The sequence below is a fragment of the Bubalus bubalis genome, chromosome 18 (assembly GCF_019923935.1).
Source record: "Bubalus bubalis isolate 160015118507 breed Murrah chromosome 18, NDDB_SH_1, whole genome shotgun sequence".
NCBI lineage: Eukaryota > Metazoa > Chordata > Mammalia > Artiodactyla > Bovidae > Bubalus > Bubalus bubalis.
The window spans coordinates 61870120-61884903 of record NC_059174.1 but is presented as its reverse complement, the minus strand read 5'-3'; the positions used below and the strand labels follow the sequence as shown (position 1 = coordinate 61884903).

The following is a 14784-nucleotide window of genomic DNA, read 5'->3' as shown; positions in this document are numbered from 1 at the left end:
TCCCTCTCCTTCTCAGACACATCTATGCAGAGCAAGTGCAAACACACTCACCCCCAGGCACACTCACAAACGCACACACAGAGCCAGCATCTCCTTCGACCGCAGGAGGGACCACTGTCTGCCATTCTTCCTGCCTCTCTGTGTCTGTCTGCCTCTCTCTGTCTCTCCCTTTCTCTTTGTCTCTGCCTTGCTTCCCTCCCTCCTCTGTCTCTGTCTCTCCTCCACAGTTTCTCTCCTCCACAACACGCCCTTCAGGGGACACTTGCACACATGCACACACGCGCGCGCGCGCGCGCACACACACACACACACACACGCTGGCCTTCTCTGTCCTAGGCTGACAGACCAACAGCATCACAGAGACCTAAGTACCAGAAGGACTTTATTTGCAGAGAGCGGCTGGGGTGAGAAAGACAAAACGCGTTACCAAGAGGGTGCGGACCCAGCTGGTGGGAGAAGGGGCAGAGGGAGTGAGGTGGGGAGTAAAGGGCGCTCAGGAGAGGAGAGACGCAGGCAGGACGACAGGTGTGCTCAGGAGAGCCGTGCAAAACCGAAGGGATGGGCCGCCTGCACGCCCACGATCGCCCCTGATGCTTGGGCTCCACCGGAGGGGAGGCCTGCGAGAAGGGGGAGCGGGGGCGGCCTGGCTGATTTGTGGAGGGGGGGCGTGAACCAAGAGCAGCTAGGCAAAGGGCGCCGTGGGTGCCGCGGCCCGGGAAGGTGGAGGGGTGCGGACGGCCACGGTGCTCGCTCAGAGACCCCCGGACCGAGGCCGCAGGCAGGTGGGAAACAAAGACAGGAAGCGGACGATCCCAGACAGGGGTGGACAGATGGCAAAGCAGCCAAGAGCCGTCCGGAAAGCCGAGGGGGCGGCGGGGTCGGCTGGGCCTGTCCGGAGCACCCCCGCCCCGCCCTCCTCACCCTGAGTCTTCGTCCTCCCCCGGGTACACCTCCTCAGCCTCCCCCTCCCGCTGCCTCCAGGGCCGCCCCAGGAAGCCTCGGACGGAGCTCACAGGGCTCCTCCTCCGCGGCTGGGGCTCCAGCAGCCCCAACAGCAAGGTGTCGGCCGTGGGCGTCAGGCCTAACCAGGGCCGAGGCCGGTGGTCGGGCTGGCCCGAGGCCTGCCAGACGACGAAGTCCTCGTAGAAGGGGTCGGCCTCGGCCAGGGGCTGGTCCCAGGGGAAGTAGCCGGTGAGAAGGCAGAAGAGCAGGACGCCCAGTGCCCAGGCGTCCAGGGCGGGCTGGATGGGCAGCCCCTCGGGGAGGGGCGGGGGCACGCAGAGCTCGGGGGCCGTGTAGGGAATGGGGGCCCCGGCCAGGCGCAGCAGGGTCCCCCGGGGCCGCGTGTGGCCGAAGTCCGTCAGCTTGACCCGCCGGCAATCGGGGTCGCAAACCAGCACGTTCTCGGGCTTGAGGTCCCGGTATACCAGGCCAAGGGAGTGGACGTGCTCCAGGGCCGAGGCCAGCTGGGTCGCGCAGCGCTGGGCAGCTGCCTGCGGGAGGCCCACCTGCAGGAACGGGCGTCAGGGGCCGGGCCCAGGGCTTGTCCTCAGCCCCGGGGACAAGCGTCGGGGTCCCAGCTCCCCAGCCCACCAACAGGGGCTGGCCTTGGAGCTTGTCCTCAGCCCCTGGGAGCAGGCCCAAGGCGACAGAGGCCTAGTTGGCTCCGATGAGGCTTGGGGTGAGCCCTGTGGGTGGGGGCCTGGGGTGAACCCCGTGGGGGGTCCTGATGAGGCCTGGGGTGAGCCCCGTGGGCCCAGGGTGAGCCTGTGAGGTAGGCTCGGCGTTGCCTCTGTGACAGCCGTAGACTCGGAGGGGTGCGTCCCACCAGACCTGCGGGCGCGGTGGGGCACCTGCAGGGCGACGCGCTCAGGCTGCCCTGAGTGTGACTCCTGAGGCCCAGGCTGAGCAGGGTGTCCGCTCCAGGCCCCCCGCCCCCCCGCCCCCCCCCCCAGCTCCAAGCTCCGGGGCCGACCCACCTTGGGACGGATGTAGGCGATGAGGTCGCCGTGCAGCACGGGCTCAGTCAGGAAGCTGTAGGAGTCGGCCGACTCCAGGCCGACGTCGCAGGCCGCCACGATGGCCGCATGCGAGCCCAGGGAGAGGCCCACGCAGAACTCGTAGAGGAAGCTGCGCAGTGTGGTGGAAGCCTTAGGGAGCTGCTTCAGGGCCAGCACCGTGCCTGGGGGCGGGGTCGACGTGAGCCCGGGCCGCCCCCTCCTCCGCCCCACCCCTGCCCACCCACCCTAAAGCAGCCTGGCCACTCAAACCCCGCTGGTGGTGCGGAAAATGCTGTGTGTGCTTAGTCGCTCATTCCTGTCCGACTCTGCGACCTCGTGGACTGTAGCCCGCCAGGCTCCTCTGTCCACGGGATTCTCCAGGCAAGAATACTGGAGTGGGACTTCCTTGCTGGTCCAGTGGCGAAGACTCCACTCTCCCAGTGCAGAGGGCCTGCCTTAGGTCTCTGCTCAGGAACTAGATTCCACGTGCTGCAGCTCAGACCCAGTGCAGTCAAATAAAGAAAGAAATAATAATTAAAAAAAAGAATACTGAAGGGGGTTGCCATTTCCTCCTCCAGGGGAATCTTCCCCACCCAGGATCAAACCCATGTCTCATGCATTACAGGTGGATTCCTTACCAGCTGAGCTACCGGGAAGCCCGGTGATAACCATAGCATTTAATGCTTCCCAGGTGGCACTAGTGATAAAGAATCCGCCTGCAATGCAGGAGAGGGTTTGACCCTCAGGTGGGGAAGACCCCCTGAAGGAACAAATGGCAGCCCTGTCCCGTATTCTGGCCTGGAGAATCCCATGGACAGAGGAGCCTGTAGGGCGGCAGTCCACGGGTCGCAGAGAGGCCGGGTGTGGTGGGGGAGGGTCACCTCCTTGCCTGAGATACCTGAGTGCAGCCCCTTCGTGTGTCAGCAGCGCCCTGAATTCCTGCCAGCTGTCAGCCGCCTCCCATGTCGAGGACTGGATGTACCCTCTGGGGGCAGGTACACCTTCATGCCCCAGCACCGCCCAGGGAGGGCATCGAGCTGGCCTCCAGGTGGGCGAGGCCCCGTCATGGAGCCCGTGTTTCCAATTATCGCTGTGTTCCCTGAGTTCTGTGATGACCCCGGTCTGTATCTCTCTGCATCTCTCTCTTATGAGCTGACCGGCATCTCTCCTCACTGCCTCCCGCAAAATTCACACCTTAAAGTAGTCCTTATGCCCATTTTCACAGAACTTGACTGTATCTGGTGACGGCGCTTTTGTTTTTGTTTTGGCTGCGTGGCTTGTGGGGTCTTAGTGCCTCCGACCAGGGAGTGAACTGTGGCCCTCGGCAGTGAAAGCGCGGAGCCCTGAGCCGTGGACCACCAGGGAGTGCCCCGGAGGTACGGTCGTGAAAGAGATAAAGTGAGATCACTGAGGGTGATCCCCAGTTCCAGTGTGACTGCTATCCTTCCGAGAAGAGGAAGCCTGGACGCAGACACGCAGGCAGGCGTGAGGACGCGGGGAGAAGCTTGGCTGTCTGCAAGCGGAGGAGGGAAGCCTCGGGAGAAGCCCGCCCTGCTGAACTGTGGTCCCCCCAGCCTGCCGCCCTTTCTTATCAGCTGACAACGGCAGGGAACGGACACACCCCGTCGTGCAGGGGTGTCCTTAGAGGCAGGGCTGGTGCAGGTTTTTCCCTGGGGGCCCAGCTGTCCCCAATCCCTGGTCAGGGCTGAGCCCTGCAGTCTCCTTGGACGCTGACCAGAAGTCTGGGGCCGGGGCTGTGTCCTGCACACCCGCCCTGTGCTGGCCTTGCTGAGTGCCCGGCAGACAGTGAGTCTCTCATCGCCCCCACAGTGAGGGGCTGAGCTGAGCTGGCCCGTGTGAGGGCCACTGGGGGCAGGGGTGGGGGCGGCTCCGTCCTCCTCCCCGGCAACCAGAGCCCCTGACATCTCCTCCGGGATTCTCAGTTCTCTCAGAGGAGGGATCATCACCCCTGTGTTAGAGGAGGAGGCTGAGGTTCAGAGAGGGCCAGGCCATTACCGAAAACACACAGCCTGGAAAGGGCATAGGTGGGACTGGGCTGGCTTTGCAGACCCCCTGTCCCTGTGCCCTGCCTCCAGACCTCAGTACCTTCCTGACAGTGGATGACTGCAGACCCTCCGCCTGGTGAGCTCCCCCTGCCCTGTGCCCTGCCCCCAGGCCCCGGTACCTTCCTGCCGGTGGGTGACCAGCCAGACACGGCCAAAGCGGCCCTGGCCCAGGGCACGCACGTGCTCGTAGAGCTCGTCCACCTCGGCCCGGACCAGGCTCTGGGCGCTCAGCGCCATCCGGGCCTCCAGCGCCCGGGCAGCCTCCTGGCCCTGCCGCAGCTCCTCCGCCGTGAGGCCCCCCAGGCCCTCCTCCTCCGCCCGGCTCTCCGTGTGCTCTCCATGCGCGGTCTCCATGTGTTCCGTGTGTGATGCTTTCCCGGGCATCCCTGCAAGGGCAGAGGAGAGGGCGCCCGGACTCAGTCCTGCCAGACCAGGGCCAAGGGCGGGGAGGGCCTGGGGGTTTGGTCCTGGGCCTGAGGGAGGAGGGGCTGGGGTCACGACCCCCTGGTCCAAGGAGGAGGGTGGCGGGTCACTGGTTCAGGCCCTCGTGAGTCGGTTTCCCTCCCTGCCAGGGGCGTCTCTGGGGCAGCAGACCCGGTGCTGGGTGGGGTGAGGTCAAGTCCGAGGCCCCGACGTGCCCGCCCTGCCCCCACCGCCCTGCGCCACCTGATGGCCTGAGGGTGAAAGATGAACCAGATGACTCGAGACACCCCCCCCCACTGTTTCCAAAGCAAACAGACTTGGGCCCTGGGGGTGGATGAGGAACCTCCGTCTCCTAAGAGCAAACAGGTGCTCAGCCCCCAGGGGCTGCAGGGGGCGGGCTGCACGCTCCAGGCCTGGGCACGCTGGGGTCTTGGGGGGACCGAGCTCTTGGGATGGGCTGTACAGCCCTGGGGTGGTCTGCGGTCCAGTACTCACAGCCCCAGCCCCTCCTCTTCTCTCAGACCCAGGGGTCCAGGCCCCCAGCTCCCCCTCCCTCAGCCCTGGGGGTCCAGGCCCCCAGCTGACCCCTCTTCTGAGACTTGACACAACTCACATATCTTGGGCCCCCCCACCCCATACTCTGTGTCCCCCACGCTCAAGCACTCTGCAGTCTCAGGGTCCGTAATGAGCTGCTGATCCCCGAAGGACCCAGTGCTCCGACCACCTGCCTGGCTTCTCTCTCAGGCACTGCCCACCTTGGGCCGTTTGACCCCTGCCTCCTCCTGATCTGGGCTCCAACCTGCAGACCTCAGCTTCTCCCAGGCTCGCCTGAACCTTCGGCTGCCTGCTGTGGTCAGTGCCCAGCACTCAGAGCCCATGCCAGCAGAGGCCTGCCCGCAGCAGGACCCGCCCCCACCTAGGGGGTCAGAGCCCCGCCCCCGGCCTCACCCCTGGACTCACTATGGGGAGAGCGACACCATGCGTTGTGGCCCAGAACTGGCTGCGGCCAGACTGTCCCAACCCAGGGACTCTGCCTCCTCCCCAGAGCCAGGGTCCAGACCCCACACCCTCCCCAGAGCCAGAGTCCAGACCCCGGCCCCTCCTCCTCAGACGCAGGGGTCCAGCCCCCAACCCCTCCCCCCTCAGGCCTGGGGGTCCAGACCCCCAGCTCCTCCTCCCTCAGATGTGGGACTCCAGGCCCCTGTATAGAATGAAATCATTCATCCAGCCTGCCCCGCCTTGACCGCCCCTGGCTGCCCCACAGTGCCCCATGACGGGTCAGACGCAAGCGTTTGGTGAGGGGAGTCCGGGGGAGGAGGCACTGGGGTCTGCCGGGGAAAGGATGACACACAGGATTCCAGAACGATGCAGTGAGGAATGACCTCAGACTCGGGCGAAGGGGAGCAGGTGGTGTGGCAACTGGGCCGGAGGGCCTTGGGGGAGGGACGGGTGGAGGGGCGTCCCTGGCCCGAGTCTTCAGACTGCAAGGTGGGGGCGCAGGCAGGGATCCCTAGGACTGAGGTAGGGGGCCTGGGGGGCCACACACCCCCGCCCAGGTTTAGAGCGAGAGGACTGATGCCAACTCACTTGCTTCTTTTTAAGTAAGCTTTTGATTTCAGAATCATTTTTATTGTTTTTAAGTCTTGATTGAATTTGTCACCATGGTGCTTCTGTTTTACATGTTGGTTTTTTGGCCCTGAGGCGTGTATAATCTTAGCTTCCCAACCAGGGATTGAACTTGCACCTCCTGCACTGGGAGGCAGACCTCTGGACCTCCCATATCCCAGAATCATTTCTGGATGCACTGGACAGCTGCTTTGAGCTCCCACGTCCCCTCTCCCAGCTCCCCGCCAGGTGAGTCCTCACCAACCACACGTCCTTTTGTCCAAAGGAAGATAGGAACTGTCAGTCAAATGGTAGACTTGTCTCAGGTCCACAGCAGCCCTTATCTGTCGCAGGGTTCAGTCCCAGACAGCCCTTGTATGTGGAAGCCTGCGGGTCAGGCTTCCAGCAGCCGTGACTGTGCTGGGTGCAGGGGATGCTGCCTTGGGTCCATGCGGCCCCTACCCTGCGGGTCTGTGTGCTGGGCTGCAGGGGGCGCATGGGGTCTGGCAGAGGTCCCTGCAGACCAGTTGTGGCCCTTGGTGTGGACGGGACCGCATGCTCTCGGGGAGCTGGCCCAGGAGACTCTCTGGACAGGAGGAGAGCCCGAAAGGATGCACAGGTGAGAAGGACCAGGTGCATCCGGACGGCCTGAGAGGGGAGATGTGAAGTGGGGGGCACAGGTCACTGTGATACAGGCTCCAAACGAGCGGGAGCAGCCCCCAGGGGGCTCTGCTTCCTGGAGGCCTGGAGTTGGAAAGGAGGCATTCTCGGAGGAGAATGCTGGGCGTGCAAACGTCTGTAGGCAGGAGAAAGAGTGTGTATGTGTGTGTGTATGTGTGTGTGCATGTGTGTGCATTATGTGCTCACGTGCCCACATGTGTGCACGTATTTGTGGGTGCATGCACATGTGTGCACGTGTGTCCATTTGTGCGTCTGTGGACATGTGTGCATGTGTGCCTGTGTGTGCATGTGTGTCGATTTAGGTCCAGAAAGGGTGAGTGACTCCTATAATATCACCCAGGGCCCAGGAAAATGGACGAGATGGCAGGTAAGGGTTCCACTGTATTGAATCTGGAAAGCTGTGGTCAGCAGGCGTCCACTAAGATCTTAGAGGAGAGGAGTGACTGCTCAGAGGTCCACAGACACGGAACACATCCCCACAGGGCAGAAATGCATATGCGGGAGACATGGCACCTCCTTTCCGGAAGACAGGACAGAAGGGTGAGGGAGGGTCCTTGAGAGGGGGAGGGGCTGGGGCCTGGTTCCCCAGGCCTGAACGGGGCCGGGCTGGGGGCCTGCACCCCCGGGTCTGAGGGGGGAGGGGCCTGGGGGCCTGGACCCCCCGGGTCTGAGGGGGCAGGTGCTGGGGGCTTGGACCCCCAGGGTCTGAGAGGGGAGGGGCAGGTCTGAGGGGGGAGGCGTGGGGCCTATACCCCCGGGCCTGAGGGGGGAGGCGGGGCTGGGGGCCTGGACCCCCGGGTCTGAGGGGGGAGGGGCGGGGCCTGGACCCCCAGGTCTGAGGAGGAGAGGCCGGGGGCCTGGACCCCTGGGCCTGAGGAGGTAGGAGGGGCTGGGGCCTGGACCCCCAGGTCTGAGAGGATAGGAGGGGCCGGGGGCCTGGATCCCGGGTCTGAGGGGGGAGGGGCGGGGCCTGGACCCCCGGGTCTGAGAGGGGAGAGGCCGGGGGCCTGGATCCCCGGGCTGAGGAGGTAGGAGGGGCTGGGGCCTGGACCCCCGGGTCTGAGGGAGGAGGGGCCGGGGGCTCCAGACCCCCGGGTCTTCAGCTGGGAGGGGAGTTGTGTGTCTGAGCTCAGCCTTCGGTTGCGAAAGGCGCAGGGCGCTCTCCGTTCTCCCAGGGCACAGCGGTCTCTCCACGCAGGTGGCTGTGGGGGCTGGGGACAGGGCCTCTGGGGGCGGGGCCTCTGGCCCGGGCTCCAGCCACCTGTCCCGGTCACCTGGTCAGGGCTCTCCCGCATCTGTGCCTGTCCTCCCCCCACTGTCACCGTCCTCCTCCTCTGACCACTCTTCTAGGCTTGCTCCGCCCTCCTCCTCCTCCTCCTCCTCCCCACCCTCGCTGGACATGCTCCCCAAGCCCCCAGCTCTCTCTTTGTTCCCCTTTAACCCCCAGTCATCTCCCAGGAAGTCCAAGACGACCAACGGGGGGCTCCTGGTCTCAGGATCCAGATCCAGGAGCCCCTGGAACAGGGCCAGAGCTGGGGGCGCAAACTGGTCCCAGGGGGGTGGCGGCCGGGACGGCTGGGGCCTGGCGGTCATCCACCCTGCAAAGACCTCGAACTCGGGGTCAGGGGCCAGCGCCACGTCCCAGGGGAAGCAGGCGGTGGCCGCGCAGAAGAGAAGCACACCGAGCCCCCAGGAGTCCAGGGCGGGCCGCAGGGGCAGGGTGTCGGGGGGCAGCAGGACGCAGAGCTCGGGGGGTGCGGAGGGCAGGGGCCCTGGGGGCGCCGGGGTGGGGCTGCCCTCGGGCCGGGTCAGACCCAGGTCCCCCAGGGCCACGCGACTGCACACAGGGTCGAAGACCAGCACGTTGTCAGGCTTCACGTCTGCGTGCACCAACCCCCGGCCGTGGAGGAAGTCCAGGGCTCCTGCGAGCTGGGCCGCCACGCGCTTCAGCAGCAACTCTGGGAGGCCCTGGGGTCAAAGGCAGAGGGCAAAGGTCACCCTCGGTTCCTCCTCTTTGCTGCTTCCTGGGGTTCAGGAATCCGAATGCCAGGACCACTGGCTACCAGGAGTGTCTCTGACACATCTCCCAACACCTTCTCTCTGTCATCCTCAACCACCAGCTCTCCCTATAGACCTGCCCTCAAATGTTTTCCTCACCAGGACCCCGCATCTCACCAGAAGCTCTCTAACTTCCACCAAACTTTGTCCTGACACAACCACTCCTTACATTTCTTATCTTCACTCCACAGACCACAAAGATCTCCAATGAAACCCTAAATCTCACACTTAACTAATGAACTTAACTAATCTTAGTCCTGTATTAATTGAGGTCCCATCTCCAACTCAGACCTAGTTCGAAAGTCCCAGCATTTACTTCATTAATTGATTGATAGATCTGTCCATCCAGCTAGCCAGGCAGTGAGACAGTAATCCATCCATCCTAACCCCAACCTGTCATCTATCCAACAGTCTACACAACAGGCTTCCAGTCAGTATCCATTCCACCAGCTAGTCAGCAGTTCAATAATTTTTCCAGTTATTTAGTATCTGATATCCATCCATATATTCCTCCATCCTTCAATCCATCCATCCATCCACCTACTCATCCACCCATCTATTCATTCATCTTTCCTTTCTTTCATCCATCCATCCACTCATTTGTCAATCCACTCTGCAACCCACCCATCCATCCATCTATCCACCACCCAACCAACCATCCACACATCCACCCACCCACTCATCTATCCATCCATCCATCATCCATCCACTCACCTATCCACCCACCCATCCATCCATCCACCCACCCATCCACCCATCCATCCATCCATCCACCCATCCACCCACCCACCCATCCATCTGTCCACCCACCCATCCACCCGTCCATCCATCCATCCACCCACCCATCCACCCACCCACCCACCCATCTACCCACCCATCCATCCATCCACTCAACCACCCATCCACCCATCCATCCATCCACACACCCACCCATCCATCCATCCATGCATCCATCCATCCACGCATCCATCCATCCATCCATCCACCCATCCGTCCATCCATCCACGTACCCACCCATCCATCCATCCACGCATATATCCATCCATCCACCCACCCATCCGTCCATCCATCCATCCCCCCATCCATCCAGTCATCTACCCACCCATCCATCTACCCACCCATCCATCCCTCCACCCATCCACCCACCCATCCATCCGTCCACCCACCCATCCACCCATCCGTCCATTCACCCATCCATCCACCCACTCATCCACCCATCCACCCACCCACCCATCCATCCATCCACCCACCCATCCATCCACCCACTCATCCACCCATCCATCCATTCATCCATCCATCCACCACCCAACCAACCACCCACCCATCCACCCACCCATCCATCCACCCATCCATCCATCCATCCACCACCCAACCAACCACCCACCCATCCACCCGCCCATCCATCCACCCACCCATCCATCCACCCACTCATCCACCCATCCATCCATTCATCCATCCATCCACCACCCACCCAACCACCCACCCATCCACCCACCCATCCATCCACCCATCCATCCATCCATCCACCCACCCACCCATCCACCCACCCACCCATCCATCCATCCATCCACCACCCAACCAACCATCCACCCATCCACCCACCCACCCATCCACCCATCCACCCACCCATCCATCCATCCACTCATCCACTCATCCACCCATCCATCCATCTAGCCACCCATCCATCCATCCACTCATCCACCCATCCATTCATCTAGCCACCCATCACCCATCCACCCATACACCCATCCATCCATCTAGCCACCCATCCATCCATCCACTCATCCACCCACCCATCCATCCACCCACCCATCCATCCACCCATCCATCCACCCATCCACCCACCCATCCACCCCTCCACCCATCCACCCATCCACTCATCCACCCATCCACCCATCCACTCATCCACCTATCCATCCATCCACCCATCCATCCATCCACTCATCCACCCATCCACTCATCCACCCATCCATCCATCCACTCATCCACCTATCCATCCATCTAGCCACCCATCCATCCATCCACTCATCCACCCACCCATCCATCCACTCATCCACCCACCCATCCATCCACCCACCCACCCATCCACCCATCCACTCATCCACCCATCCACCCATCCACTCATCCACCTATCCATCCATCCACCCATCCATCCATCCACTCATCCACCCATCCACTCATCCACCCATCCATCCATCCACTCATCCACCCATCCATCCATCTAGCCACCCATCCATCCATCCACTCATCCACCTATCCATCCATCTAGCCACCCATCCATCCATCCACTCATCCACCCACCCATCCATCCACCCACCCACCCATCCACCCATCCACCAATCCACTCATCCACCCATCCACCCATCCACTCATCCACCCATCCACCCATCCACTCATCCACCTATCCATCCATCCACCCATCCATCCATCCACTCATCCACCCATCCACTCATCCACCCATCCATCCATCCACTCATTCACCCATCCATCCATCCATCCATCTACCCATCCATCCACCCACCTATCCATCCACTCATCCATCCATCCATTCACCCACTGATTGACTCATCCACCCACCCATCCACCCATCCACACATCCATCCACCCATCCATCCACCCATCCACCCATCCATCCATCCACCCATCCACCTATCTAACCAGCCATCTACCCATCCACCCATCCACCCACCCATCTACCCATCCACCCACCCAGCCACCCAGCCACCCAGCCATCTGTCCCTCCAGCCTTTCTTCCATCATCCCACTATTTCCCTTCTTATCTCCCTTGCTTCCTTTTTTCCTCCTCTTTATCCCCAAACTTATCTGAAATCCAAAGTTTATTCCTAAAGATGAAAGTGAAAGTGTAAGTCGGTTAGTCACATCCTACTCTTTGTGATCCCATGGACTGTAGCCCACCAGTCTCCTCTGTCCATGAGATTCTCCAGGTTAACAATACTGGAGTGGGTTGCCATTCCCTTCTCCAGGGGATCTTCCTGACCCAGGGATTGAACCCAGGTCTCCTGCATTGCAGGCAGATGTTTACTCTCTGAGCCACCGGGGAAGCTATCCCTAAAGATGACCCCACCTTAACCTCACATTCAAGTACCCCTAGAAGGTCATGGATTCAGTCCAGACCTGGTCTTTCTAGAGAGAACTCCATTACAGTCCCTCTCCAACTCCCTCTATACACAGACACATCCTCAGCCATCTCTGCAGCTGCACACATGGTCTTCTCCACACTCACAGTTGGCCTGTCATTAACTCGAAGCTCAGCTCATCCAACTCCACCCTCACCCTTTCCCAGTCCCACTGCCATTAAAATCCCATCTCTCCCTCTGTGCCCACCCTCTCATCAGACTTGATCTGTCCTCTACCCCAATCCCAACCTGTCGTCCAGGCTAGCTTGTGTTCAGATGGTTGGATGGATTAGGGCTGGGATTAGTCATGGAACTGCGCTGAGAAAGAGAAAGGAGGTTGCCTGGAGGAGGGCATGGCCACCCACTTCTGTGTTCTTGCCTGGGAAACCCCACAGGCAAGAACAAGGAGCCTGGCAGGCTACAGTCCACGGCTGCGCCTGAGCAACTAACGCCCTTGGGGGCTTACTGGGGAGCTCCCTCTGGAAGTCAGGGTGGGGGACAGGCCCAGGGGAGGGCCGACATCAGACCTGGACAAGCCCCCCGCCTGCCCACCTCACCCGTTCCTGCAGCATGCCACTGAGGTCCCCACAGGGTGCGTACTCCTGGGCGAAGGCGAAGTGTCGCGGGGTCTCCAGCGGTCCCGCCAGCGTCTGGAGCAGGCCTGGATGTGACGACACACAGCGGCCCACACAGAACTCCCTCAGGAAGGTGGTTCTGAAGACTGAGGCCCGCGGGAGGAGCTTCAGAGCCACGGCCCGACCTGCCAGGGGGTGGGGGCAGAGGGCAAGTCAGGGCATCCTGAGCATCCAACCCGGGGTGGGGCACGGTGCTTGACCTCTGCGTGCCTCTCCTGTCTCCATCTGTGGGGGATTGGTTGGAGGCCCCCTTCCCTGGGGACTCTCTCTGATCTGTCTCAGATTGCTGTGTGACCCTGCACCACTGCCTGACCCTCTCTGGACCTCCGTTTCCTCTCGCGTGAACTGGGGGACATGGCAACTGGACTAGCAATCCTAGTCGTGATCCTGCCTCGCTGTGTGACCTCAGGCAAGCCTCTCCCACTCTCTGGGTGAGAGCTCCAGTTCCTTGGGCGATCACAGAGCTCTTGACGTTCTGAGGGCCCCATCGGGAGGAGTCCTGGTCAGCTCCCCGAAGGGATGCTCCCTGTCGCGGTGGGCATGAGTTCCCTAAGAGGGGGCCATCCTGGGGTCTGCCCTTCGGTGGCCACACTCACCCCCTTGGCGAGGCCGGGCAAGCAGCACGTGGCCGTAGGAGCCGGAGCCGAGCCTCCGGATGAGGCGGTAGTGGGCTCGCAGACTCCGCACAGGGGTCACCCTGGAGGCCGTCAGGTCCACGAGCCTCTGCAGGGCCGTGGCTGTGTCCTCCTGCAGGAGAGGGACGGGGCGGGGGGTGGGGGGTCAGTCAGGGTATCGGGCCGAGCCGGGGGGCCTGGGGGCCCGGGGTCACTGTCCCCAGCAAGGAGGGTGAGTCACAGTGACTCACCCCGCCTCAGGCCACCTGTTTTCGGGCCTTGGCTGGGTCACGGGTGATTGTCTCAGTGGCCCCGCCCACGGTCATCTAGGGCTCCCCCCAGAAGCCCCCAGCCCCACTTGGGGCCGCCTCCTCCCCAGCCCGTGCCCCCTGCCCCACCCGCCTCTCTCTCCATCCTCCTCTTCCTGTGTCCTGCCCCTCTATCTGGGGACATGTCTCCCGGGGCCCCAGTCTTGCTGCGTCTCCTCAGGTTCTCTGGGTCTTGGATGTCTCTGTCTCCCTGCTCTCCTGTTGTCTCTATGTGTCTCTCCATGTCTGCCCCCCAGCCCGCCCCATTCCTCTTCTCTCCGTTATCTTCTGCCTCTCACCTCCGGGTCCCCATCTTCCTGCTTCTTGGGGTCCCTGAGCTCCATCTCAGGGTCAGGCCAGCACCCCTGGTCTGGGCTCCCCGAAAAGCCACCCAGCCACCGAGCCCCGCTGCAGCCCTGAGCAGAGCCACGGCTCGGGGGCTGGTCTGCGAGGCCCACGTCCGTGTCCCCACCGCGTCTGGGCTTGCAGCCTGCCCCACGCAGCCGCCCCCTCTCCCTGCACCTCCTTGGCTTGGTCCAGCCCGAGTCTGAGCGCCCGAGGTCTTGGGGTCTCCCTGCCCGTCTGTTGGTCCCTAGCCCCCTACTCTTGTCCCCAGGCTCTCCCCACTGTGGCTGCCTGTCTGTCTGTCTTGGGAGGCCCTGTCTGTCCCCTGCTCTGGGCGCCCTCCCGTCTGTCTCCCTGCCGTCTTTGTTTCTGCCTTTGTCCCTCCCTTTCTCCGGCCGGGACAGCTCAGAGACATCCCGTCCCCCCACACCTCCCCGCCCCGCGGCCCCCCTCCCTCCCCCGTCCAAACTTAGACCAGCCTGGACTCTGGGCTCTGCTCCCAGGACAGAGGGGACAAAACATAGCCTGAACCCCAAGGGCTGGGCCGGAGGGCAGCGGGCAGAGGGGAGACGGGTGCTTTGTGCCCTTTACCTGGGACATGGGCCCTGGGCCGGGTGCATCTAGCCTCCCCCGTGGCCTCCGGAGGCCGGGAGCCCACTCCCAGAGCCCCTTCATGGAAGAGCCCCCACGGTCGCCCTCAGCCCTGGACTTAGGCCCCCGGACCCTCCTCGCTCAGGCCCAGGAGCTCTTAGCCCCTGATGGAGACCCTGGCAGGGGGCAGGCTTCCCTCCTGGACACAGCAAGGCTCTGCGCCCAGCTCCCAGCTCGGGCCTTTACACTGGGTCCTCCTCGGCACCCCCAGAATGGCGGGGACTTAGCCCCAGTTTCCAGAGTGGGAAACTGAGGTTCTGA

The 14784-nt window shown here is 62.6% G+C and overlaps 2 protein-coding genes across 2 annotated transcripts; both read right to left on the bottom strand.

Annotated features, from left to right (window-relative positions):
• Positions 1 to 365: 365 nt before the first annotated feature.
• SBK2 (SH3 domain binding kinase family member 2) lies at positions 366 to 5356 on the bottom strand. Its single transcript, XM_025269644.3, has 4 exons — positions 5245 to 5356; positions 4186 to 4452; positions 1980 to 2182; positions 366 to 1508 (listed from the first exon to the last, which is right to left on the bottom strand). Exons 2-4 carry the CDS (start codon positions 4448 to 4450, stop codon positions 918 to 920), a joined length of 1059 nt encoding a protein of 352 aa, XP_025125429.2. The 5' UTR covers positions 4451 to 4452; positions 5245 to 5356; the 3' UTR covers positions 366 to 917.
• A 1782-nt stretch (positions 5357 to 7138) lies between these two features.
• SBK3 (SH3 domain binding kinase family member 3) lies at positions 7139 to 14268 on the bottom strand. Its single transcript, XM_006064027.4, has 4 exons — positions 13827 to 14268; positions 13202 to 13352; positions 12528 to 12730; positions 7139 to 8743 (listed from the first exon to the last, which is right to left on the bottom strand). The coding sequence occupies exons 1-4, from the start codon at positions 13869 to 13871 to the stop codon at positions 8054 to 8056; spliced, it is 1089 nt and encodes a 362-aa protein (XP_006064089.3). The 5' UTR covers positions 13872 to 14268; the 3' UTR covers positions 7139 to 8053.
• Between the last annotated feature and the right edge of the window lie 516 nt (positions 14269 to 14784).

Coding starts and splice junctions, on each gene's coding strand:
- SBK2 (XM_025269644.3), bottom strand. CDS start 4,450: ATGCCCGGGAAAGCATCACACACGGAACACATGGAGACCGCGCATGGA. Junction 2,183..4,185: donor GGTCACCCACCGGCAGGAAG/GTACCGGGGCCT, acceptor CCCCGCCCCCAG/GCACGGTGCTGGCCCTGAAG. Junction 1,509..1,979: donor TCGCCTACATCCGTCCCAAG/GTGGGTCGGCCC, acceptor CCGTTCCTGCAG/GTGGGCCTCCCGCAGGCAGC.
- SBK3 (XM_006064027.4), bottom strand. CDS start 13,871: ATGGAGCTCAGGGACCCCAAGAAGCAGGAAGATGGGGACCCGGAG. Junction 12,731..13,201: donor TGCCCGGCCTCGCCAAGGGG/GTGAGTGTGGCC, acceptor ACCCCCTGGCAG/GTCGGGCCGTGGCTCTGAAG. Junction 8,744..12,527: donor GTGGCATGCTGCAGGAACGG/GTGAGGTGGGCA, acceptor CTTTGACCCCAG/GGCCTCCCAGAGTTGCTGCT.